The 27,837-nt window shown below is 46.0% G+C and overlaps 1 protein-coding gene and 2 long non-coding RNA genes across 3 annotated transcripts; all 3 read left to right on the top strand.

Annotated features, from left to right (window-relative positions):
- The first annotated feature begins 8,309 nt into the window (after window positions 1–8,309).
- On the top strand, window positions 8,310–9,134 carry LOC122023166 (putative uncharacterized protein DDB_G0290521). The gene is made up of 2 exons (XM_042581253.1): window positions 8,310–8,846; window positions 8,988–9,134. Exons 1-2 carry the CDS (start codon window positions 8,310–8,312, stop codon window positions 9,132–9,134), a joined length of 684 nt encoding a protein of 227 aa, XP_042437187.1.
- A 4,237-nt stretch (window positions 9,135–13,371) lies between these two features.
- LOC122022594 lies at window positions 13,372–13,824 on the top strand. The gene is made up of 3 exons (XR_006123031.1): window positions 13,372–13,387; window positions 13,450–13,595; window positions 13,789–13,824. It is a non-coding gene; the product is annotated as an uncharacterized LOC122022594 (long non-coding RNA).
- Window positions 13,825–21,091: 7,267 nt separating this feature from the next.
- Window positions 21,092–21,575, top strand: LOC122022563. Its single transcript, XR_006123017.1, has 3 exons — window positions 21,092–21,123; window positions 21,186–21,331; window positions 21,525–21,575. It is a non-coding gene; the product is annotated as an uncharacterized LOC122022563 (long non-coding RNA).
- The last annotated feature ends 6,262 nt before the right edge of the window (window positions 21,576–27,837 follow it).

Genomic DNA, 27,837 nt, shown 5'->3' with positions numbered 1-27,837 from the left:
AATACTATCTCCTAAAAAGAATTTGATCAGCTTGGTGCTGACGAGGTTTAAGTTGGGAGTCATTCTCATGTGAGGTGAGGTGCTAAGTCCAGTTGAAGTTCGATCAACATGTGTCGGTCAGATTTATATTTGGAATCATGCCCATGAAAAGTGAGGAGCTGAGGTTCGGAGATCCAATCGGCTTTAAAGCTGATCGGATTTATATTGGGAGTCATGCCCATGAGAAGTGGAGAGTTGAGCCCCGGATGTTCGACCGACTCTGGGGCCAATCGAGTTTATACTGGGAGTCATGCCCATGAGACGTGAGGAGCTGAGCCCCAGAGATTCAACCGGCTCTGAGGTCAATCAGGTTTATGCTGGGAGTCATGCCCATGAGAAGTGAAGAGCTAAGTGTCGTAGGTCCGACTGATTCTGGGGGTCGATCAGGTTAATTTATGCTGGGAGTCATACCTATCAGAAGTGGGAAGTTGAGACCTAGAAGTTTGACCGGCTCTGGAACCAATCGGGTTTATAGTGAGAGTCATGCCCATGAGACGTGGGAAGCTGAGCCCCGGAGGTCCAACTGGCTCTGGGATCGATCGAATTTATGCTGAAAGTCATGCCCATGAGATGTAGGAAGCTGAGCTCTGAAGATCCGACCAACTTTGAAACCGATCAAGTGTATACCAAGAGTCATACTAATAAAAAATAAGGAGCTCAGTCCGTTGAAACTCCGAGAGAGGTAACCTCATTTCAGATTCTTTCTTTCTATTCTCTATTCTTCAATTCCTCGAGTTCCCTTTTAGTTAGATCCAATTCTTCAGTGAATGGGAGTCTTCTCTTTGTTTCTGCCTCATTATCTGACATTTTATCAATTTTTAAACCCTCGGACTCTTGTTCCAATTTTGCTTTTCATATATGCTACTAATTCAGCCTTCACTTTAGATAACAATGCAGAGGATGTATCTAGTTTCAATTTTAGATCCTTTGTTAATGTCAACAGCTGATAAGGCTGTTGAGCCTCTTCTTCAGCCTATTTTAATTCCTTCTCCCATGTTAGGTGATCTCGTCCGGAAGTTGAGTCGGATAAAGGCGGGTCTTGTTGTGCGAAAAGTTGACGGAAAGTCGTTGAAGCGTTGAATCCCCTTTTCTCCTGAAAGGTGAGCACGGACAGTTGACGAAGAAAGATGACTCGGATGATGACGCTGTCACTCTGCACACACTCAAACGAACCCACCCAGTCGTTAGAGACCAAAACCAGGGAAAAAGTGTAGGACCGTTAGATTCGATAGAGGGGGGTGAATATCGATTCGAAAAACAACGAGTATAAGCGCAGCGGAAAAGTAAAGTAGACACAAGGTTTTTACTTCGTTCGGAGCCTGTGACGACTCCTACTCGAAGGTCCGTATTCCTTGAGTACTTTCGTTGGGCAATTCACTAGCAATTCGGATAATTACAGTTTAAGTACAAAAGATGCTAATGAAAAGAAAAACAAAGCTGTACCGACAGACAAGGAATTTAAAAGAGCGGGACTGTGTCGTCGGAGCTTTGTGGGCGTCGTTGGAGCGCAGAGCAGCAGAGCGAGTAATCTCAGAGTTCTCAGATGCAAAAGTTGATTCTGAAGCTCCTGCCTGGGGCTTCTTTTATATGTTGCTCCGGGCGCCTGGATTCCTTCCGGGCGCCTGGAATGTGACGTAGCTGCTCAAACCGAGATGCTCCACGTGGCGACGTGCGAGTTTGGATGAAGTTTGCCTCCCGGGCGCCCGGACCCTGTTTTCCCGCAGAATCCGTCCTGCAAGACAAACGTTAGTCCGGAGGCAAATTTACCCTGCAACACAGATTGTTAGCAAAAGCAAAGTGAGTATGAATTAGTAAAAATAGTATGACTTAGATTCCGTCTTTCCGAGACCGGAATCTAGTCACGATCTCGACTTAGACATCCAAAATGGATCTAAGCCGGATCGACGCCTAATGTTCCCTTCCCGGGAACACGTCCTCGCAGTCACTCCCCTTTAGTGACTTACCTCACTTACCTGCCAGACGTCCGGTCAGCCCTTCAACCCATCTGGACTTCTCGCCAGCTATCCGGTCAGCCCGTCGACCTAGCTGGACTTCTTGCCAAGCGTCCGGTCAGCCCGTCGACCCGCTTGGACTTCTCGCCAGCTATCCGGTCAGCCCGTCGACCTAGCTGGACTTCGTGCCAGACATCCGGTCAGCCCGTCGACCTGTCTGGACTTCTCCTGCACACTCGATCAAAGTGTCAAACAACAACAAAACTAACTTAACCTATTTGTCATTCATCAAAACCTAGGTTAGACCGTTAGTGCTACCCGCACCAACAATCTCCCCCTTTTTGATGGAATGACAATCTGGTTAAGTTAGTGAAAGGACGCAAAAAATAAATAAAACAGGTACATCGGTTTTAAAGTTAGTTTTAGTATTTTCAATTTGGTTTAGCTAACTTAACCACCTAACCCTCCCCCTTTGGCATTCATCAAAAAATAAGCAAGGGTATATTAGCATTGTGTAGGGTTACTGTAAAAAGTAATAAAAAAAAAATAGTTAATTTTGAAAAATATCTAAGTTTGATTTAAAATTCAAAGATACTGTTACAAGTACCAACACCAAGTTAAAAGGATGGTCAAGTTGACTTGGGGAAGACAAGTTTAATTTTGAAAAGTATAAGTTTAAAGTTAATCAAGTTTAACTTTTCAAACGTGTAAAATTTTTCAAATCCGGTTTTTCAAATTTACTTTTCAAGTTTAAGTAACATTTACTTGTCAAAAGGTAATTTCTACTTTTCAAATTCCAATTTTCAAATTTGATTTTTCAAAACAAAGCAAAATTTTTAAGTTTTCAAAAAAACAAGTAAAAATTTTATCCAAAATAAATTTGTTAAGGCTAATTTGATAAAAGCTAAGTTTGGAAAGTTTAAGTTTTAAGCATATGTTACAAAATTGAATAAGTTTAGATTTGTAATAATTTTCAACTTTAAAATCAAGTTTAAAAATTAGGTGGGATTTTTAAACTTCCAATTTATCAAACACTCAGTTAAATTTTAACCTTTTTGAAGACTGGTGTTCAAAAATAAGTTAGTTTTAAAATAGATGTACAAAAACGTACTGTGGCTTTGCCGCTTGCAAATTTCTTTCCCGCCACTTTTCTTTGTCATTTCCCGAGGAAGTCGTGTGGTAAACGTTACTGTACTCCCGCCTCATCTCATGATTTCCTTATCACGCCCATCATTAATACGCTTCCTAGGGGATCGACACCTGTCCCACGCCTTTATTGCTTATGCAGTATGACGTCGCCGACGCCACTCTTTTTTGTACACGATTTCCTATAAGAGCATGTCCCTCGGCGATCGAACGGCTTTAAGCGCTTCACCCAAAAAGATACTCGACATCTCTTTTCGATATTCCCTAGAAGAACTCCCTTTATAAACCCTAAAGGCAGTCCGCAGTCATTGCCTTGTGCGTTTTGATTGCCTTCTTCTTCCTGTTGCTTCGACTTCTCCGGCATCTACACCCTTCCCCTTCTAGGCTCCTCCATCTGCTGCTCTTCTCCTCCTCGACTAATCTCTTCCACAACCTTCTTTATCCTGATAATGGCTGATGGTAAGACCACTCCTTGGTATTCGTGCTTCATTTCAGATATAGACGATCACGACCTATCTGCGATTCGATCGGACCTGTGACTTAGTGATGCTTACGAACTTCGAGTTCCTACGCACCATGAACATCCTACGAACCCTCCGAAAGGCTTCATAACCGTTTTTAGAGACCAGATTTTAGGAGGCCTTCGTTTTCCCATCCATCCTTTCATTTCTTCCCTGAGCGAATACTTTGGCATCTACATCTCTCAATTTGCTCCCAACTTCTTTAGAGCAGTTTGCGGCACTGTTATTCTTTGTCGTGTATATCAACTTCCCCTGACTGTTCAGCTCTTTCACCATTTCTATTCTTTCAAACGCTCAGAGCCAGGAGTGTTTATGGTACAGGCTAGGCCTGGCTATAAGTTTTTTTTCTGATATGCCTTCTTCGAACAAGGGGTGGAAATCCCGTTTCTTCTTTGTTAGATTTCTCGAGCCACTGGTCAGGCTGACGCATTGGCACTCTAACATCCCCTCCGACTTCCCTGTACATCAACACCAGCCTTCTTGTAGCACCGCCTCAGAGAAACTTCAATGCGTGACCATTAGCTTTTCTATATTATTGTTGGAAGGCTTTCTGTATCTGTTTGGGCTCAGCCCCGTTCGGACGGAAATAGGGGCTCCGTTTGGTAAGACCCCATTTTTTTTCTACTGCTCTTCCCTAACTGAGGTATCTTTCTTTCTTATTGCAGAGGCTGCCATGTACCGAGCGTACTCCTCCGATATAAAACGTTGATCTGCCTCCTATTTGAAAACTTTAAGTGAGGAGCTTAAGCAAGGTTTGGCAGCTTCTTCCCAATCTGGCCCTTCTGCTTCACGGTATGCTCCTTCCGCCTCACTACCTATCCCACCGGCACCGACCCAGGAGGAAGCTTCTTCGGCCATTCCCCTGGATGTGGCTCCCGCGGAAGACCTGGCCGCTGTAGGGCAGATCGACCTGGCCACTGAAGAGCAGGCCGAGGAGGCCACTGAAGAGCAGGTTGAGGAAAAGCAAGCTGCATCTTCCCGGCCAGCTAAACGCCCGAAACTTCAGCGCAAGAGGAAGAAGGTTACTCCAGCTATTCAGGCGTCACCTCCACCTCTTCCTTCCAGCCGTCGCTCATATGCTGCCCTTCACTCTATGGAAACCAAGATTGCTACTCCCGACCGGGGGATTAATATGGGGCCTGAGGTTCCCGTTATGTCACCCCGCATATCAACCCCGGCCCCCGGTCGAGCTATAACTCCCGAGCAGGCTTCTTTTCCCGCTCAAGCTTCTTCTCCCGGTCAGCTACCCTTACCTTTAGTGCACCAGCCCGGGAGCTCTGCGACTCAATCTTCCTCCCTTCCCTTAGCTGCTCCCGCATCTACTTCTAGATCTCGGAGGAAAACTCACAAGAAATATTCCTTTACTAACTCTTGGCGCCTGCCTTCCTCCACAGGCTCAGGGGCCGCCGCAGAAACAGCTGAAGGGGATCCTCCCCTTGTTTCTCTGGTTGAATTAGAGGGAGACTTAGCGGCCTCCTGGCGCTCAGGCCATCGAAAGTTTTGGAAGAATCCCCCAGTAGATGGGCTAGATCAAGCGGCTTGCCAGATGGTCTCTGTAAGTCTTCTTATCTTCATGCTCCCTTGCTGAAACCTTTTATAATTTTTTTCTCCTATATCTAACGCAGGCCTGCTCCGCCAATCTAAGTGCCCTTCAGTATGCTACCCACTTACAGAAGGAGAATGAAGTACTAAAGGCTCGTCTTGAGGAAGTAGAGTTGCCACTAACCCCCCGCGATCCCCTCAATCCGACTCCTGGAGACCTAGCGCATTATCTTCGCTTGATTGGGGAGTCTGCAGAGTCTGCCCACAATATTTCTCATGCGGCTTTTGACAAGATAAAGGCTTTGGAAGCGGCTCTGTAGACAAGCGAGTCTAAATTGGCTTCTGAAGTAGAGAGGCGTCGGGCGCTAGCAGTTGAGCTGGATAAAAAGGATGCTCAGTTGGCGAGCTTGCATGAAACCCGGGAGACTCTTCAGAAGACTATAACAGAAGTCCAGGGTCAATTGGCTTCCAGCGCCGACCGGGAGAAAACCCTTCAAAGTCAGTGGGAGGCCAGCCAAGCAACTCTTAAATCTATGCAGGCCGACCTTCTGAAAGCTCAAGAGAACGTTTCTCAAAATCAACAAGCCCTGACTCTGGCCCACGTTGACAAGGAGAAGGCCGAGACTAAGTTGACAGATTACCAGGCAGGGGAAGTGGGTCGTCTAAGAGCCTACAGGCGAGCTTACGTTACCTCCCCTTTCTTCATGAGGAAAATTGGAGAGCTGATGAGTTTCATGGCATGTTGTGGCGCGGGTGGAGGAGCTCGCCAAATGTTTGAACAAAATTTGCTTCGTGCCGCCCCTTTAGAAGATTTCTTAGATATGGGTCGCATAATGAACGAGATTCCTGACGGGTCATTCCCTACCTTCAAGGACGACGACGACTTCTTCCTCCTTCTTAAGCCTCCGGCCGATTCTACGTCTAACCCCTCTGAGCCCCCTGCTGGCCCTGCTGACGATAATCCTTAAGATGGCAATATGCATTGCACTTTTTATGTACTTTTTGATGTAAACCTATAGCTGATCAACTTTATTCCAACTTATTTGCTGATTTATCTTTACTTTAGCATGTTTATCTTTCTCATGATACCATTTGATCGCTGACTCTCGATTTTCTCTTAGCGTACTAATCATCTGATAGTAGATTTGCTCTATTGTTGGTAGTCTTGTATATTTCCCGTCTGAAATGCCCCAAAGCCTTGTGTATAATTTGGCCACCTATTTTAGGTCTCATTTACCCCCGGCTGAGGATCCTTCTATTGCCCCGGCCTGCTTTCCTTGTCTTTTTCTGCTGATCCCCCTGACTCGGTCCTGTTCCGTGATCTGTCCCTTCCCCTGTACTCTAGGTCTGAATAATCAAAGACCAGGGAATTAAGAGTTAAGCACATACCGGGATAAGCCCAGACCGGGAAAGCGAGGGTCCTTTTCTAAGACAGCTGTTCATATCTTTTCCTGAGATCCGCCTCTTCGTATTTCATGCCAGTATTTTTACAAATATGCCCCTGGGCATTATTTCTGAGGAAGATCCTTCGGTTCTCTTTTACTCCCGCCAATTATTGTGAGCCGGTAGATGATAGTTGATGAAATTACCCCTCTGGCTTGCACCTATAAATATTCCCCACTTACTTTGGCCTTCAGACTTTTTCTCGTCTTCTTCTTTTCGACGAAATCCCTTGAACACTCCTGAACCTCGATATCCCTGTCTGGACGTGGATAACTCTCCTGCTTGATCTCTTTTCCTTTTATTTCTTTTCTCATGGCCTCTCCTTCCCTTCTTTCTTCTTTGGCATCGATGTACTACCCCGACTCTTCCACTTTTGATGAACTAGATAGGGATGACCTGCAGTATACCTACGGAGTTGAGGACGACGTACAAGTGGTTATCCCCATTGGAATACATCAATTCATCAATCCCCCTGTTGGCTCTAGCACCTTCTTTAAAGAGCAATTTGTGGCGGGCCTTCGTCTTCCTATCCACCCCTTCTTTTCCGACATATGCCGCTATTTCCGGATTCCCCTGGGACATAAGGATCCTTTGTGGCTTTGTAGTGCTATGTGATATGTGTGAATTATCCTGGTCCGCCCACTTATTCCATTGCTTCTTCACCCTCCAGCGCCAGGAAGAGGGCACATTCCGTTTTCAGCCCCGTCTTCGAACTACTTTTTTCTCATCCTTACCGCCTTCCGACACGAGCTGGAGGAACAAATTTTTCTTCATTAGCTTTCCTCACGAGGTGGAGTGGCCCTTGCGATGGCAACAGTTGCTTCCTCCCTCTCCCGAACTAGGGGAATTTCATCTTGACTCTTCTTACATAGAAGCCTCGTTTCGCCTGGTCGGCTGGCAGCTGAACTTAACGCGTCTATTATTTGAGGAGGAATTGTTGTCCTATTTTCACCTAAGCTATCTGACCCTTGAGATGCCTCGTTCCATGGGTAAGCCTCTATTTCTGTTCTGTTATCATTTCGTGGGCATTTTATTTTTTCTACGGCAACTAAATTCACACTTTATTTTGTGCAGCTGAAGTTTTAACCCACGCTTCGGAGGTTCAACCCCTTCCTCTGAGCGATATGGAAATAATGAGGCGTGACCGAGTTATCTTGCAAAGAAGATCACTCCCCTATTCATCCTCGACTTCAATCAGTGGGGCTTCCCCGGCCAATCCTCCACCCTGACCTGCTCGACGAGGGTCTTCTGGTGCCCGACCTGCTACCGTGGCTCGCCCTACTCGCCCCCGGACTGCGCGTCCACCCCGATCGGCTATCCCTACTCGCCCCCGGGCTGCGCGTCCACCTCGGCCCGCTACTCCTGCTCTCCCCCGGACCCCACGTATTGCCCGGCCTACTACCCCAACACCCCTCCAATCGGTTAGTCCTCCCCGAGCCACTTATATCCCTGGTCTGGGCCTTGGTGGAGGATCAGGCAATGTTTCCTTCGCCAGCCCCGCTTTCAGAGAAGCTTCTCAAGCAGCTCGCCGGGCCCGCTCCACAAATGACCGCCTGAGCCAGGATGCCACTTCTCCCTCTAGACGCAGGGCTCGATCACCCTCCGATGGTTCTTATCAGATAGCCAGCCCTTGGCTCAGAGATGTAGACGCCGAGCCCCTCCTTCAATGCCAGACCCAGACTCTTCTACCATCCCTTCTCCTTCACCCCCGTTTGCAACCACTTCTCCTCCTTCGCCTCCTATCACAACTCAGGCTCCAGTCCCGAGCCGAACAGATGTTCCGCCTGCTCCCACTGCAATTCCAATGGACCTTCCCACTGCTCAACATTCTCCTTCAGCCCAACCTCCTACTCAGCCTTCTATGTCATCACAGCACCCAAGCACCGAGGATGATCCCTCGCGTCGCTCTTCGCCAGTTACATCACCTCCAGAGCCATCTCCTGTGCCTCCCTCGGCTCCTTCTGGGTCAGCTGCTGGACCTTCTAACTCCGCTGCGGGACCTTCACAACCGCCTCCACCGGTACATCTCCATTATCACACCTCTACTCCTTCAGAGACTGGACTACAGTCAAGGCGAGACGTCCCCATTAGCTCTTTAACCATGAAAGGTCATCTATCCATTGTGTGGGAAGAAAGCAGGCATCAAATGCAACTTTTGCCACCCCTTGCCCAGATGGATAGGTTTTCTGAGCTATATATTAAGGTCAGCTTTCATAATTGCTTACTGCCACTATTGTCTTCCTCATTTTTATCAAATGCTCTTCCTATGTCCCAGGCCTGTGCAGAGTCTTTGACAATAAACCAGTCATTCCATACAGTTAACCATCAAAACAAGATGTTGTAGGACAAAATTACTGAACTGGAACTGCAACTGAATGACCCTGTTCAGGCCAGCCATGCCCTGAGGGCCGAGATAAAAGCTTTGACCAAAAAGAAGAACAGTCTGGAAGTATCCCTAGCACAGGCCAACCGAGCACTTAAAGTTGTCTAGGAAGAACAAAGTCGAGTCAATATTGTGCACCAGCAGAGTATAGATCGACAAGCCTTAGAGCATCAACGAGCTATGGACCAGTGGGCTCAAAAGCTACGCGCCTCCGAAACCTTAACGCAGGAGCAAGACAAGAAGTTGAAATTCCAGGAGGCCCAATTAACTTCTCAAGCAACCGAACTGGCCACAGCCCGGAATGAACTGGCTCAGGCTCGGGCTACAGCCGAAGGCGTATCGACAACCCTGACCCTTTATAGAGAAGGAGAGAATGATCGCTGCCAACAGAGCCATGCTTTGTACCTGCGCTCTCCTAAATTTTGTACTCAAGTAGGGGAATACTTCTCCACTTCTGTCATTTATGGTGCGGCCGGGGCTCTACGTCAACTTTATGAACAAGACTATTTGAAGTCAACTCCGCCTCCAGAGTTTTTGGATCATGATCGGATCCTTAAAGAGATCTCAGATGAAATTTTTGCACCTTTTAAATGATCTTTCTTAGATACTTGTATATAATGACCATAACTTCTTGTAAAGTACTCGCATTCTAAGTTTTATTTTTTCCCGAATTGTTTAGTTGCCCGAATGGAACATTAGGACATACAGTTTCTGCTTTCAAACCCCTGCGTCGCTCTATCCGATCTGCCTTTTACCCGGTCTGTCAATCAGGTGACAGCTCGGCTTACAACCCGGCCTATTCTTTGTTATATACTTAGATTCTATAAGGCCGCAGATAATTAGCGCTCCAGGGTCGGTCTAGCTTCTTGCCTCGTTCATCTTGTAAATAGTAAGCCCCGGACACTAACTTTTTAATGACTTTGTAAGACCCGTCCCACTGAGGTGCTGGTTTGGTCACGTCCCCCACGAGCTTGATTTGCTTCCAAACCAGATCTCCTTCACCAAAGAATCGAGGAATCACTCTTCTATTATAATTTTGTCTCATTCTTTGTCGATAAGCTTCCAGCCGCGCCGCCTTTCTGTCCCGAGTTTCGCTAATAAGATCTAGCTCAGCCAACCTTCGTTCCATGTTTTCTTCATCATATAAGGTCCTCCTGACCGATGACACTCCGATCTCTATGGGTACGACCGCTTCATTGCCATAAACCAGGTGGAATGGTGTCAAGCCTATACTTTCCCAGGGTGTTGTACGATAGGTCCACAGAATGCTTGGTAGCTCTTCCATCCAATTTCCTCCGACATGATCCAGCTTCACCTTCAGACCCCGTACTATTTCTCTATTGATTACCTCGGTTTGACCATTGCTTTGTGGATATGCTACTGAAGTGAAGGCTTGTGTTATGCCAAATCCCTTACACTAGGCCTGGATTCTTTGTCCTTGAAATTGTCTTCCATTGTCAGACACCATCTTGTGAGGAATATCAAATTTGTAAAGGATGTTCTTCCATAGGAATTGAATGACGGCATCTTTTGTGATCCGGGCCAAAGCTTCTGCTTCTACCCACTTAGAAAAATAGTCTACTGCCACCAATAAGAAACATCTCTGACCGGGCGCCATCGGAAATGGTCCCACGATATCCATGCCCCATTGATCAAAAGGACATGAAACTATAGACGTTCTCAACAGGGTCGTAGGTCGATGTGTCAAGTTTTGATGTTTCTGGCAGGACAAGCATGTGTTCACCAACTTGTGAGCATCCCTCTGTAAAGTAGGCCAGAAATACCAGGCCAGGAGTACCTTGTGAGATAATGTCCGACTACCAACATGATTGCCACAGCATCCCAGGTGTATTTCTCGCAAGGCCTGGTCGGCTTCCTCTACCCCCAAGCATTTGAGTAAAGGTCGAGAGAAGGACCTCTTATAGAGCTGATCTCCGATCATGACATAAGCGTGAACTTGTTTCCTGATCAGCCGTGACTCTTCTGGATCGGTTGGTAAGATACCCTGCCTGAGATAGTTAATCATGGGCACCGCCAATCAATAGTTGCTTCTCTATTGTTTTGCAGATCTATCTGAGCTATCAGAAAAGTTTGTGCCGTAGACCGATCCAACACCCAAGTAGTTAAGGAACTGGCCATCTTTGCTAACTCATCGGCCCTCTCATTTTCCAACCTGGGTATCTTGGTTACAGTAACCTCTATAAATTCTTCCTTCATCTTCTCATAAGCTTCCCGGTACATTTGCAATTTATCACAATTTATCATAAAGTTGCATGTCATTTACTAAGTCACCAATTGTGAATCTGAATAAATGATTACCCGGGCTGCCCCTACGTGGCGGGCTGCTTGCAGTCCTGCCAACAAAGCCTCGTATTCTGCTTCATTGTTCATGGCTCGGAAACTTAATCGAACCGCCAATTGGAGTATATCTCCATGAGGAGATATTACCAAGACCCCAACCCCGCTTCCCTGGTGATTAGCAGACCCATCCACATAGATCTTCCAGGTTTCTTCAGAGTTGGTCTAATGAACCTCTGTTAAGAAATCTGCTAAGGCCTGCGCCTTAATGGCGGTGCGCGGTTGATACTGTATGTCATATTCTCCCAATTCTGTTGCCCATTTGATAAGCCAACCTGCAACTTCTACATTAGTTAGCGCTCTACCTATAGTGCTATTGGTTAGGACCGTGATAGGATGCGATAAGAAATAGGGCCTTAACCGCCGAGCCATAAGGACCAACCCATAAACCAACTTCTCTAGGATTGTGCATCGGGACTTGGCTCCTTTCAATAAATGGCTGAAGAAATACACTGGCCGTTGTACAGTATCATGTTCTTTAACGAGCACGGCCCCTACAGCCTCAGGGGTAGCCGACAAGTAGACCCATAAAGTTTCTCCTACAACTGGCTTAAAGAGAGAGGGGAGAGTCTCCAAATACTTCTTCAACTCTTCGATAGCTCTGGTGCATTCTTCATCCCATTGGAATTTGGAGGCCTTCCTAAGCACCTTGAAGAAAGGAGTAGCTCGGTCTGCAGATCTGGAAATAAATCTTGACAGGGTTGTTATCCTGCCGACCAGCTTCTGGGTTTCTTTTAAATTCTGAGGAGGCTGCATATCCTTTAGCGCTTGAACTTTTTCAGGATTGACTTCTATTCCTCGCTCAGTCACCAGGTAACCCAAGAATTTTCCTCCTTTAGCTCCAAATAAGCATTTCAAGGGATTCAGCTTCAGCCCATATTGCCGGAGAGTCCTGCACATTTCTTCCACATCTTTGATCAAGTTCACGACCAACGGGGATTTGATGAGTATATCATCTACATAGACCTCCACATTTCGCTCGATCTGCTCCCGGAAGATTTTATCCATCATTCGTTGGTATGTGGCTTCGGCGTTCCTGAGACCAAAGGGCATGGCAGTATAACAGAAAGTACCATCAGCCGTAATAATGCTAACCTTTTCTTGATCCTCCCTTGCTAAAGGTATCTGATGATACCCGTGGTAGGCATCCAGCATACATGTAAAATACCGGAAAATAGGCGAATATAAATAAAGGAATTTTCCGGAATTTCTGGTAATTTTTCGGGAATTTTTCGGAGCTCGTACGGACGAGTTAACGGGGATAAAACGGGGTCCGGAAAAGCCTGTTTAGGCTACCCCATTTAAGTAAGGAAATGTTTATATTTACAATTCCTTTTTCTTTTATTTTCTTTATTTCCTTACTTTATTTTTTTTTCCCTTGCCGTTTCCCTCTTCCCCGATATCTTCTTCCCCCTCGCGACCTTCTCCACTGCCCAAACCGCCGCGCTGCGGTTTCTTCTTCTTCTTTTCATTTTCTTCATCCCGAGCCGCACACCCGAAGCTTTCTCCTCTTCTCCTCTCCTCTTCTCCTCTCCTCTGCCACCACCACAGCAACGCCGTGCCCTAATTGGGTTGTGCCGCCGCTGAGATTTGCTTCGCCGCCACCGACCTAGTGCAGCCGCCGGCGACGCAAGGAGCAGTGCCTCACACCCTGGTGCCCTAGCATCTCCGCCGACGCCATTGCCTCCTCTCGGCTGCTTCCTTGTGCCGGCCACCGTTTTCCTCTGCTGGCGCCGATCCCCAAACGCTTCTGCCCTAGCCGAGACCTAGGTGCTGAGTTCTTCCTTGACGTGCCACTGTTGAGTCCTCTTCCCGCACGAGGCCAGCACAGTGACGCCAGCCGACCACCGGCCACAACTCACAGTGCCGACCTTTTCTTCTGTGCTCAGCCGCGACACTCATCTCACGGCGTCACCCCGCAGTACACTGCCGAGCCTTCTGCCGAGCCTTGGGGAGGAAGGGATTTGGCACAGAATTGGGTATGTATGGTTGAGATCAGTGAGGTGACTTTTGGTTACTATGATGTTCTGTGGTGTTCTTGATCTCACCTTGATCCGAATGGTAGGGAAGAATCCAGCAGAGAGGAGATTCTATTCCATTCTGTTGAGATCTGTGGATTTGCTTGGTTCCAGCATCAACAGTAGGTTGTTTGCTGCGGAAAGTAGCTGTGGTCGATCACCACTTCCTCCTTCTTGATCCGGTTGAATTGAGGTAAGGTTTACGGTTTTGATCTTTGTGTTAGATTGTTGCTAGTTGTGTTAGCAATAAATATTGATTTAGGTTTAGAAGTTGTATAACGGTGTAGTTGGGGTTAATGAAACTAACCCTAACTGGTTAGTGGATTAGAAATTAGTTTAGCTATTTATTTATAATTAAATTAGCTAAACTGTGCGATTTAACACAGGACTTTGACGCGAGACGAGTATCTCGGAGTCAGATTAGACCTTTCTATTTTCGGAGGCGGGTACTTTTGACTTTTTGTCTTTGATATGCTTAGTAATGAAATTAACATATTGCTTCAATTGTGTTTCTTATCTGTTTCGGTTAATCACTACCCAAATCTTGATACATGTTTGATTGATTGATTTGTTTTGCATCCCATGTATACTTTACCTGTCTATACATGCTTATACGGGTAGTGATATACCATGCTTCACCATGTTCAGGACCTAGATTTTTATACCTTCTGTGTACCTTTGATTCGATATGATTCGTTGACCTAGGGTGCACTTTTCTATATATATGGATTAGGTCAGGATGTTTATATGGTTATTGTCATGCATCATTTGCATGATTGCATTCTGTGCGATAGTCCGCTCCATTATTGTTGAGCACATCGCCAGTTACATGGATCTGCACACACCACCACTCATGGATTAGTGGTCGATTCAGGCAGAGTGTGTTGCAGCAGGGACTCTGTTAGGCACCGTTGGTCCGCTCATGGGTAGTGTGACACAACGTGTTATCCGGCAGGATTCCTCTCATCGTGTACCCGGAGTTGAGAGCATTGCGCTCCCCATCTATGATTTAGGGTAGGAGGATAGGTGTACTCGACAACATCCGTCCACTCGGTCACTCATCGGGAGTAGTGACGACAGAGTGCACGTTGTCATAACCCTACCCACTCGGCCTCACTTTTGTATGAGATGATCGTCAGGGGGGTGACCAGGGCGCATCATTGGCATCATATGCATGATGCATTTATTGCTGTGTTTGTGCTTTGCATTTATATGCCGCATATTGTTTGGATACCTATGTTTGACATGCATCAGGATCCCTATACCACTCGGACTGTTTGACCTTATACTCGGGACCTGGTTAGTACAGTATTCTCCTGTTTACTTCAGATGCATTTTATCTTTCTTATGGAGACTGTACGCATGATTAGTGCTAGGTGTTGTTTCTTTACTTTGCATATCAATTATACCTGCTGAGTGTTGGACTCACCCCGCCTCCATTGTTGTTATTTTCAGGTTGATGCTGTCAGGAGGGAGTTCCAGTCGCTGGTCCCCACAGCACGTAGTGCTACTCCTCTGCTGGTTTTTGAGTGTTTGTTTTATTTTAGCTTTCCGCTATCAGACTTTGTTTTAGTTTTGTTTTGGACTTTACATATGGATATTGTATGGAATCTTTCCGTTGGATGGACTTTTGGTATGATTTGGATTTACTCTACTACATGCCTGCCTGGACGGCAGAAGAGGTGAGTTCGTCGGTTTTGAGCTTTACGAGTGTAGTTGAGTAGGGTGGTTTTCGAGTCAGAGTATTACTACTTTATTTGATTATATATATAACTGCGTGGATGGTTGTGTGGAATGTGTTTTTATTTATTGTTATTATTCCAGCCGCCTGTGGCCGAGGTATATGAGATGTAGAAAAGTTTCAGATTGTCCGCTGTACAGGGGAGATGCTGCCGAAATTTCTTCGGACAGGGACTCCTCTGGGGCGTGACAATTTAGTGGTATCAGAGCCCAGGTATATGATCTTTTGTTTTCGTATTTTTGATGTTTGGGATAACCTGATACCAATTTATTTACTTGGTATCAGAGCGCCAAGTTGGGTGATACTTGTTGGATTTTTATATTTTGGATTTTCGAGATTTATCTGATACCAATTTATTGGTATCAGAGCAGGTTACGATACCTGCTTTTGGTGTTCTGGATTTTTGGATATCTATTTCAGTTTGTTGGATTTCCGAGATTTGTCTGATACCAATTTATTTGGTATCAGAGTGGGTTATGATACCTGCTTTTGGTGTTTTGGAGATTTATCGGATACCTGTTGTTGGTATTCTGGATATTTGGGTTAGCCAGGTTTGCGAGTCAAACTGGGCATTTTCGGATTTTCGATATGGTTATGTTTCGGATTTCCATTTCGGATTTATATGGATTTTCGTCGATTTTCTCGTTCGGAATTTTGAAGTCAGAAGTTGGGGACTGGACAGCGATGGAACATCTCCAGACGGCTAATAGGTATGATGGTTATTTTATGATGGTTAGGACATCTAGTAGCACTTTATCTTTATTACATGTCTGGTTGTTGTGGCCATATTACATGTGATGGGTTAGCCACTGAGCATGGTTGACCTTAATAGAGATCAAGGATTATAGTCTCTAGTGATTTTTCTTATCATACCATCAGTAGTTTTAATTTTCTGTCACTACTAGTAGGAGATGGAGGCACATACCAGCCTCTGCTATTGTTAGTTGGGTAGTGGATGACATTTACCTATTCCTGTTGACTTAGCCAATAGAGTTTTTATACTCATATCTTTTGGATATTAGATTACCCGATACGATGGAAAATTGTTCATTGGGGAGTTACCATGTTTGATCATTGTTGAGAATGGTTTGAGGTTGAGGGATATTATGAGATCAGATATTATGATATGTTGATTTCTAATGGTTTATGAGAGTAAATGTTATGTGGTTGTCTGATGATCTGTTACTAGATATTATTTTGATGATCTATTATTTGGGTTGTCATTGATGGTGACATAGTGAGTGTCAAGTATGATATTCATAGATTTGATGATTATAGTTGGTGATCAGATTATAATCGGGTGCTAGAGAGTTTACGATTGAGTGTGCCTATGAGATTTTAATAAATCTGGTTAGTTGTGGTTAGTTAACAGGATGATAAAATTTATATTTGCTTTATCTGATATTTGACTATGTGGATACATAATGATTTGATGTTTTGAATGTTAAATTGCTCTCATGGGGAGTAGAGACTGATTTATCTGATATTATGTGGGCTGATATTTTTTAGGATAAAAATGAGAGTGTCGTGATGAGCTTGAATTTTGACTTTTTCATTTGGGTCGTACACATTTATACATATGATTATTGTGGGTTTCTAGTAGATTATACCCGAGTGGTTAGACATACATGTCTGATTGTTTATTGGAGGTATTTGTCAATTAAAAACTATGTTGTGGAATGTGCACATATGTTTGAGTGTTTTATTGGATGTATCTTATCGATCTAATCTGAGTTGTGATATGTGCAGATGTGTTGGGTGTAATATTTGAGGTTTCTTGTTTATTATATGATTGTTTTGAGAGTATACTCGTGTCGATTATGATTTATTGGAAGTATTATGTTGATTATACTCTTGGCATAGGTGTACATATGTCATGTAAGTGTTGTTGAGGTGTATTGTTGATTATACCTATGTTGATATATGCACACGGGTTTGATAGGTATTGTTGGAGGTATCACACTGATTTATACCTATGCTATGAGTGTGTTTGGTGTGTACAAATTGGAGGATTATGTCGATTAGATATATGTTGTGTGTGCATGTGTACCAGGTGTATGGTGGGTAGCATCATGATGATTCTACCTATGTTGAATGTAGAATGCTGAGTGTCTACATTATGTTATTGGTTGTATAACCCTATCAACTAATTCTCCTATTAGTGGGTGACCAACCCACTAGGATGATGATAGAGTTGACTATGGATTTGATTTGTTTACTAGGTTGTTTTTACCTTTGGCTGCCTACAGTGATATGTGGTTGAGTGATCTCGTGCAACCTCTAATTGGATAGTTAGGTGCCTTGGACACTTATGGATCGTTTGTGGTGGAGCGGAGTTCCCACATATACATATTTCGGATTGCTTGTAGCGGAGCATTGCTCCCCTATCTATTGCAGATACATGTTATAGATTATTTGTAGTGGAGTGTTACTCCTACGTATTGAGGATTTCTTGTGGTAGAGCGTTGCTCCCACATATGTGGTATTTTCTGTAATGGAGCGTTGCTCTCACACTGGAGGATCTATGCTTAGATGATTTATATCGTTGGTGATCATATTTCAGATTTATTGTCGAGGATCTTATGGATTGGGAATGTCTGTGATACGGACATTATGTGTATTGGTTTTACCATTAGGGCTTGCGGAGCCTTAGATGTTTTCATGTACTAGATGATTTGGGTATCCCTAGGATATTGGATCATATTTCGTTATCGTTATTGATGATGTGGTGTTTTATTCCTGATCTGAGGTGTATCACGTACACTATCTTTGCATAGTTCTAGAGATGTTTCGACTGAAACATCTAGATGTGAAGATCAGTAGTGCGTATTTTGGTTGTCTTCTGTGAGATGGTCACCAGTAGGAGTATACCGTGGTTCCACAGGAGATCGAGGTTGTTACCGTTGGAAGTAGACGGAGTCTATAGAAGAGGCTCGCAACTTTCTTTGTTTGGCTCGATATTTCCGGAGATACGTTAAGGGTTTCTCTCGGATAGCTATGTCACTGACACGCCTGACCTGGAAAGGCATGAAGTTCACATGGACTGAGGATGACAAGACCAGCTTCTAGGAGCTGAAGCAGAGACTAGTGTCGGCTCCGATTTTGAATTTTTACCTTCTGGAGAGGACGGATATGTCCTCTACACCGACGCATCTATTCAGGGTTTGAGCGCTGTTCTGATGCAGCACGATATAGTAGTCTCCTATGCTTCTCGTCGGTTGAAGGAGCATGAGAAGATCTACCCTCTACATGATCTGGAGCAAGTCGCCATTATTTTGCCATGAAGATTTGGCGACATTATTTATATGGCGTTACCTTTGAGATTCTCACTGACCATAAGAGTCTCAAATATCTGTTTACTTGGAAGGAACTTAATCTCTGACAGAGGAGATGGATGGAGTTCCTGAAGGATTTTTGATTGTACCATTAGCTATCACCCGGGGAAAGCTAATGTGGTTGCCGATGCGCTTAGCAGGAAGTCCGGAGGGACTTTAGCTTGCCACCGAGTTGTGGTCACAGACTTGATTTAAGGTTTCTCCGATTTGGGCCTTGAGGGGTAAGGACAGACAGAGCAGGGTTGCTCAGTCGTTGATCAGGACAAGGATACGAGAGACATAGGCTGCTGATCAGTATTTGCAGTTTATTTATAGCCAGATAGCTTCCGGGCAGCAGACCGAGTTCACCCGAGATGAGGAGGGTGTTATACACTACCGAGGTAGATTTTGCGTGCTTCAGTCTCATCCGGTCTTATAGGAGTTACTTTCGGAGGCTCATCGCTCATGATTTGTTGTCCACCCAGGCGGTAACCGTATGTACCAAGATTTGAGATGTTTCTATTGGTGGAACGACATGAAGGACGACATGAAAGAAGACATCGCGGATTTTATAGCTAGATGTCTTGTCTGTCGACAAGTGAAGGCCGAGCACCAAAGACCTGCCGGCTTACTTTAGCAGATTCCTATTCCTAGGTGGAAATGAGAACACATTACTATGGACTTTGTGGTAGGTTTGTCGAGGATACGACGAGACCATGACTCGATTTGGGTAATCGTTGATCGATTAACCAAATCCGCGTACTCGTTAGCGATCCGGAAGACTGATTTCCTGGATCGATTGGTAGATCTGTTTTGCCGGGAGATTATCAGATCACGTGGTATTCCGTTGACTATTATTTCGGATAGAGATCCCCGGTTCACGTCTCGTTTTTTACAGAGACTGCAGCAGACCTTGGGCACGCAGCTCTGTTTCAGTACAACTTTCCATCCGCAGACAGATGGACTGTTAGAGCGGACCTTTCAGACTCTAGAGGATTTACTGAGGTCTTGTGTATTGGATTTTCGGAGGCAGTTGGGAGGACCATTTGCCGTTAGTAGAGTTTGCCTATAACAACAGCTTTCATTTGGCTATCCAGATGGCACCGTTTGAGGTGTTGTATGGTAGACCTTGTCGGACACCCGTCCTCTGGGATGAGGTTGGAGAGGCCTAGTTGTTGGGACCTCATAGAGTTCAGCAGGATGCAGAGTTGGTCCGTACTATCAGACGGAGGATGTCAGAGGCACAGTATCGCCAGAAGAGTTATGCTGATCGGAGACGCAGACCACTAGAGTTCTCTGTTGGTGACCATGTATTTCTGCGAGCTTCACCCACGAAAGGGGTGAAGAGATTTGGCCTCAGAGGTAAGCTAGCTCCGCGGTATATTGGCCCTTTCGAGATCTTGGAGAGGATCGGAGCGGTAGCTTACCGGTTGGCACTACCACCATCCCTGGCAAGCGTTCACGATATGTTCCACGTATCGATGTTGAGGAGTACATGACCCGACACATGTGCTGGCAGATATTCCAGTTCCAGTTCAGCCTGACATTACATATGAGGAGGTTCCGGTACGGATTCTCGACCGAAAAGTGCGTCAGTTGCGGAACAAGACTATCCGGCTGGTTAAAGTCGGATGGCAGCATCATTCGGACGAGGAGGCTACTTGGGAGCTTGAGGATACGATCCGAGCTCGATATCCCCATCTTTTCACTTGAGGTATGTGATTTATTTACCGTTCAGCATTTATACTCTATATCTGTTGTTCGTACTTGCTGATGGTAGATAACGAAATTTGGGGACCAAATTTTTATTTGTGGGGGAGAATGTAAAATACCGGAAAATAGGCGAATATGAATAAAGGAATTTTTCGGAATTTCTGGTAATTTTTCGAGAATTTTTCGGAGCTCGTACGGACGAGTTAACGGGGATAAAACGGGGTCCGGAAAAGCCTGTTTAGGCTACCCTATTTAAGTAAGGAAATGTTTATATTTACAATTCCTTTTTCTTTTATTTTCTTTATTTCCTTACTTTATTTTTTTTTCCCTCGCCGTTTCCCTCTTCCCCGATATCTTCTTCCCCCTCGCGACCTTCTCCTCTGCCCAAACCGCCGCGCTGCGGTTTCTTCTTCTTCTTTTCATTTTCTTCATCCCGAGCCGCACACCCGAAGCTTTCTCCTCTTCTCCTCTCCTCTGCCACCACCACAGCAACGTCGTGCCCTAATTGGGTTGTGTCGGCGCTGAGATTTGCTTCGCCGCCACCGACGTAGTGCAGCCGCCGGCGACGCAAGGAGCAGTGCCTCACACCCTGGTGCCCTAGCATCTCCGCCGACGCCATTGCCTCCTCTCGGCTGCTTCCTTGTGCCGGCCACCATTTTCCTCTGCTGGCGCCGATCCCCAAACGCTTCTGCCCTAGCCGAGACCTAGGTGCTGAGTTCTTCCTTGACGTGCCACTGTTGAGTCCTCTTCCAGCACGAGGCCAGCACAGTGACGCCAGCCGACCACCGGCCACAACTCACAGTGCCGACCTTTTCTTCTGTGCTCAGCCGCGACACTCATCTCACGGCGTCACCCCGCAGTACACTGCCGAGCCTTCTGCCGAGCCTTCTACCGAGCCTTGGGGAGGAAGGGATTTGGCACAGAATTGGGTATGCATGGTTGAGATCAGTGAGGTGACTTTTGGTTACTATGATGTTCTGTGGTGTTCTTGATCTCACCTTGATCTGAATGGTAGGGAAGAATCCAGCAGAGAGGAGATTCTATTCCATTCTGTTGAGATCTGTGGATTTGCTTGGTTCCAGCATCAACAGTAGGTTGTTTGCTGCGGAAAGTAGCTGTGGTCGATCACCACTTCCTCCTTCTTGATCCGGTTGAATTGAGGTAAGGTTTACGGTTTTGATCTTTGTGTTAGATTGTTGCTAGTTGTGTTAGCAATAAATATTGATTTAGGTTTAGAAGTTGTATAACGGTGTAGTTGGGGTTAATGAAACTAACCCTAACTGGTTAGTGGATTAGAAATTAGTTTAGCTATTTATTTATAATTAAATTAGCTAAACTGTGCGATTTAACATAGGACTTTGACGCGAGACGAGTATCTCGGAGTCAGATTGGACCTTTCTATTTTTGGAGGCGGGTACTTTTGACTTTTTGTCTTTGATATGCTTAGTAATGAAATTAACATATTGCATCAATTGTGTTTCTTATCTGTTTCGGTTAATCACTACCCAAATCTTGATACATGTTTGATTGATTGATTTGTTTTGCATCCCATGTATACTTTACCTGTCTATACATGCTTATACGGGTAGTGATATACCATGCTTTACCATGTTCAGGACCTAGGTTTTTATACCTTCTGTGTACCTTTGATTCGATATGATTCGTTGACCTAGGGTGCACTTTTCTATATATATGGATTAGGTCAGGATGTTTATATGGTTATTGTCATGCATCATTTGCATGATTGCATGCTGTGCGATAGTCCGCTCCATTATTGTTGAGCACATCGCCAGTTCATGTATGGCTCTATTGGTTTAGTATAGCAGTGTGGTAGCGGCAGGAGGACTTTGTTAGACACCGTTGGTCCGCTCATGGGTAGTGTGACACAACGAGTTATCCGTGAGGATTCCTCCCGTCATCGTGTCTGGGAGTTGAGAGCATTCGCTCCCCATCTATGATTTAGGGTAGGAGGATAGGTGTACTCGACAAACATCCGTCCACTCGGTCACTCATCAGGAGTAGTGACGACAGAGTGCACGGTTGTCACAGCCCTACCCACTCGGCCTCACTTTTGTATGAGATGACCGACTGGCGTCAGGGGTGACCAGGAAGCATCATTGCCATCATATGCATGATGCATTTATTGCTTGTGTTTGTGGTTGCTGCATTTATATGCTGCATATTGTTTGGATACCTATGTTTGACATGCATACAGGATCCCTATACCACTCGGACTGTTTGACCTTATACTCAGGACCTGGTTAGTACAGTATTCTCATGTTTACTTCAGATGCATTTTTATCTTTCTTATCAGGAGACTGCACGCATGATTAGTGCTAGGTGTTGTTTCTTTACTTTGCATATCAATTGTACCTGCTGAGTGTTGGACTCACCCCGCCTCCATTGTTGTTATTTTCAGGTTGATGCTGTCAGGAGGGAGTTCCAGTCGCTGGTCCCCACAGCACGTAGTGCTACTCCTCTGCTGGTTTTTGAGTTGTTGTTTTATTTTAGCTTTCCGCTATCAGACTTTGTTTTAGTTTTGTTTTGGACTTTACATATGGATATTGTATGGAATCTTTCCGTTGGATGGACTTTTGGTATGATTTGGATTTACTCTACTACATGCCTGCCTGGACGGCAGAAGAGGTGAGTTCGTCGGTTTTGAGCTTTACGAGTGTAGTTGAGTAGGGTGGTTTTCGAGTCAGAGTATTACTACTTTGTTTGATTATATATATAACTGCGTGGATGATTGTGTGGAATGTGATTTTATTTATTGTTATTATTCCAGCCGCCTGTGGCTGAGGTATATGAGATGTAGAAAAGTTTCAGATTGTCCGCTGTACAGGGGAGATGCTGCCGAAATTTCTTCGGACAGGGACTCCTCTGGGGCGTGACAATACATATCCTCTCGCAGCCAGCCGTGGAGTCCACCATTTGATCAATCCGTGGCAGAGGATAGCAGTCTTTAGGGCTGGCTCAGTTGAGGTCTCGGAAATCTATGCATACTCTCCACTTATTATTGAGCTTCTTTACCAAGACTACATTGGAGAGCCATGATGGGAACTGCACCTCCCAGACATGTCCTGCCTTCCTGAGCTAATCTACCTCGGCTCTTATTATTTTATTCTGGTCGACTAAGAAATTCCTTTTCTTTTGCTTTACAGGTCGGGAATCTGGCAATAAATGCAGCTTATGTTCAGCTACTTCCGGCTTGACCCCAGGCAGCTCCTCAGTAGACCAGGCAAAGACATCCCGGTTGCGGATCAAGCATTGAATTAACTCTTCTTTGAGGGGAGGGGGAAGGTCGCTGGCCACCCGGATCAAACTTTCAGGTCGCTCGGCGTGTAGTTGCACTTCTTCCCAGGGAATGAGTTCTTCGGTTATAGGCAAAGGCTCCTCCTGCACAGCATGGGCGCCTCCATCTTGCATCCTTTGATTTTTCCGAGCCTCTACTCAGACCATGTCAATATAGCACCGGCGAGAAACCCTCTGTTCTCCTTTAACTTCCCCGACCTGCTCGCCCACGGGAAATTTGATTTTTTGATGGAAGGTCAAAACAGCAGCCCTAAATTCATGCAGGGCGGGCCTTCCTAGAATGACATTATAAGAAGAAGGGGAGTCCACTACTATAAAAGTGCTCCTCCTTGTGCGCACCAATGGCTCGGTGCCTAAAGATATGGCCAGCTTAATCTGACCCATAGGCTTCACTTCATTGCCCGTAAACCCATATAAAGACGTGGCCACCGGCTGTAGTTCAGTAGCATCAATCTGCATCTCCTCGAATGCAGTCCTGAACATAATGTTAACCGAGCTCCCGGTGTCGACAAAAACCCGAGCCACTCGGCTATTGGCAATGATGGCTTTGATGATGAGGGCATCGTCATGAGGCAACTCCAGGCCCTCTAGGTCTGCTGGCCTGAAGCTAATAACAGGGCCGGCAGCTTGCTCCTGACTGCATCCAACGACATGAACCTCCAAGCGACGGACATGAGACTTGCGTGCTCTCCTTGAATCTCCGTCAGTTGGCCCTCAAGAGATCATGCCAATCTCTCTTACGGCAGCATTGCCTCTATTCTCAGCCTCCCGTGATCCTTCGGGCTCTTTTCCCCGGCTAGGTTGATGAGTACTGGGTCCTGCGAGGTCGGGGCGAGAATGCCCGGCCTGTCCAGTCGCACCCTTTTGTTCCTCCATCATCTTGATCAATTGAGGGGCTAACTCAGGCGGAGGTAAACCCATCTCGGCAGCCCACTTGGAGTCTCGAGCGAACTAAAAATAATGATTAGTATCATGCGTACGTGACCGATGATAGGTACAATACCGATTATTCCATGGCCCTGGTCGGGGAGCATGCACAGCGGCAAATCGAGGTGCGGGTCTGACTTCTGGCCCGGGATGAAATGTAGGCCTGGCCTCCCGAGCTCGCGGCAGAGGTTGAGGAGGTGGTTGAGGTACCCTTCTTTCTTGCTTGTTGGTGGAGGGAGGTGGTCTTTCAGCTTTCCTTCGAGCTGCTTGCGCTTCTTCCACTTTGATATAGGAAGCAGCTTTTTCCACCATCTCATCAAAATTTCGAGCAAGATTTTTGATGAGATCTCTGAAGAATTCTCCCTCTCCCAATCCATGAGAGAAGGTGCTCATCAGAATATCTGAAGTGGCAGTGGGGACATCCTGAGCCACTTGATTAAAGCGGTTGATATAGCTTCTTAAGGGCTCAGTCGGCCCTTACTTCAGGGCGAAGAGACAATGATCTGTCTTCTGATACTTCTTGCTGCTAGCGAATCGACGCAGAAAAGCCGTCTTGAAGTCCAAAAAATAGGTGATGGACCCTTGAGGTAGCCCATCAAACCACTTTAAAGCTGAGTCAGCTAAAGTGTTCAAGAAAACTCTACATTTGACAGCATCACTATATTAGTGCAGCAGGGTTGCATTTTTAAATTTTCTTAAGTGCTTCTCCGGATCTTTGCTCCCGTCATACTCTCCGATCAACGGGGCTCTGTAACCCTTAGGCAGTCTTTCATTTAAAATCCTGGCCGAGAAAGGTACTTTCTCGTCCGGATCTTCGGGGAACACCTCAAGTACGATAAGGGCCTTTCCCTTCTTCGAGTCTCGTGGCAAGGAACTTTCAGCCATGGAGGCTTGAGGCTGCTCCTTCTTGAGGCTTTGCCCTTGAGGCTCTGGCTGATAATATCCCATGCCAGGCTCACGATAAGGAATTTGAGGAAATACCTCAGGCTGCTTTCTTTTAGAACCCCGATCTGAAACAGGGAGGGGCTCCTTGGAAGCTTCAGCAGGAGCTTGTCGTGGTCGTGAAATAGTTGCCTGCCTCTCAGAGGCTGCCAACCTTTTGGCCTCCTTGAAGATCTCGTACTCTCCGGCGATCATAGTGACATGAATACGGCCAGACTCCTCCATCGTCACATTTCGGAACAGGTTGTTCTGTTCCCATAGACGTCGCCAAATTTGATCCCATCCGGAAGCTGAGTCGGATGAAGGCGGGCCTTATTGTGCAAAAAGTTGACGGAAAGTCGTTGAAGCGTTGAATCCCCTTTTCTCCTAAAAGGTGAGCACGGACAGTTGACGAAGAAAGATGACCCGGATGATGACGCTGTCGCTCTGCACACACTCAGGCTAGCCCACCCAGTCATTATAGACCAAAAACCAGGGAAAAAGTCCCCGGGTCAAGTCCTCTGATGCTCAAGTCAGGTACTTTTCCCCCAGAAAACACAGAGAAAGGGCAAAAAGTAAAGACTAGTGAGAAATGACGAGTGAGCGTACCTGCGTAAGGAACAAAACATCCCTTTTTATACTGCAACGGATGTTTCTGGGGTCTGGCGAATGTCAGGGAATGTCGGGTGTCAGGTTTTGTCTCGCGGTGGTCGACACGTGGCCTCCTCCTATAGGCTGGCGGAGGAATCGAGAGAAGTATGAGCCTCAAACCGTTAGAATATTTCCTGACATGTGATGATTATTCTCTGACAGGTGGTTACGATTCCTTGTATATTTGTCATGTAGTGTCTGGTCTTCTTGGTCTGCGATCCTTAAGCTGAGTTTGTATTTATCGCCCTGACCTGATGGCGCCTCTAGACCTGTGTATGCTCCTGTCTCACTCTGTTTATCCTGATCCTACCTCCGGCTCGTCTTGGGCTCTGACCTGGTGATACTCGCTTTTCGCCTTCAGACCTGGGCTTTGACCTGCTTCCCGACCAAAAGACTGGGTCTGTCTCCTGACCCGCATCTATATGTACATCCCGATCTGTACATTGGGTTTGGTTCCCGACTCGCATCTGTCTGCTGTTATTCAAGGCATGTACGTCCCGACCTGCACGCAGGGTTTGGTTCCCGATCCGCATCTGTCTGCTGTTATTCAAGGCATGTACGTCCCGACCTACACGCTGGGTCTGGTTTCTGACCCACATCTGTCTGCTGTTATCCAAGGCATGTACGTCCCGACCTGCACGCTGGGTCTAGTTCCTGACCCGTATCTGTCTATTGTTATCTAAGGTATGTACGTCCCGATCTACACGCTGGGTCTGGTCCCCGACCCGCATCTGTCTGTTATCCAAGGCATGTACGTCCCGCGCGACCTCCACGCTGGGTCTGGTTCCTGACCCGCATCTGTCTGCTGTTATCCAAGGCATGTACGTCCCGACCTACACGCTGGGTCTGGTTTCCGACCCGCATCTGTCTGTTATCCATAGTTTGTTCGTTCCGACCTGCTCGCCAGGCCTGTAGCCAGACCTGCTTCTATCTGTTGTTATCCATAGCTTGTTCGTTCCGACCTGCTCGCCAAGTCTGTAGTCAGAGCTGCTTCTATCTTTTGTTATCCATGGCTTGTTCGTTCCGACCTGCTTGCCAAGTCTGTAGCCAGACCTGCTTCTCCTGACTGCTTTCCAGGGCTAACATTTTCCGACCTGGCCCATGGACCTGGTCCTTGACTACTTTCAGGACTGGTCTTTGTCCGATTTATAATTCCCTCCTTTAATCACTACGTCAACTAAGACTTTGACCCTGGCCACATAGGCTTGACTTTTGACCTCCTTGCTATCCACTTCAGCTTGACTGCTGACCGACTACATAGGCTCGACTTTTGACCTCCTTGCTATCCCCGTCAGCTTGACTGCTGACCGGCCACGTAAGCTCGACTTTTGACCTCCTTGCTATCCCCGTCCGCTTGACTGTTGACCGGCCACGTAGGCTCGACTTTTGACTTTCCTGATCTCCAGGTCAGCTTGACCTCTGACCTTCTTGCGGTATTGACTCGTAACCACATCATCATACCGACCCCACAGAACATGCACCGTATCATTAGGCAATCTTCATCTCGTACCAAGGTCGCACCAATTCTATGTTCATTTGCCTCAAGATATGCAGCACGAGCTGATTGCAATGGTCCTTTTGTTGAGTTGAGCTCCATCGTAAGCTCCTCTATTTTCTTCTCAATCTTCATGGCAACAAAAGTAGCCTTTTTAGATTCCTAATTGCAATATCCCTTTCATTAATCAATGAAACCATCTTTTCTTATAAATCTTTTAGTTCCTTAACCGATGAGTGTCTCGCAGTCATTATGGCTTCATGTCTTTCTCTAGAAAACTCTAATTGTGCTTTAACCACATTGCTTGATTCAATGGGAATACCTTGCTCTATTTCATCGAATCTCAGAAAGGACAGTT

The sequence above is a fragment of the Zingiber officinale genome, chromosome 9B (genome assembly GCF_018446385.1).
Source record: "Zingiber officinale cultivar Zhangliang chromosome 9B, Zo_v1.1, whole genome shotgun sequence".
In the NCBI taxonomy this organism is placed as follows: Eukaryota; Viridiplantae; Streptophyta; class Magnoliopsida; order Zingiberales; family Zingiberaceae; genus Zingiber; species Zingiber officinale.
This window is presented reverse-complemented; position numbering and strand designations above follow the sequence as displayed.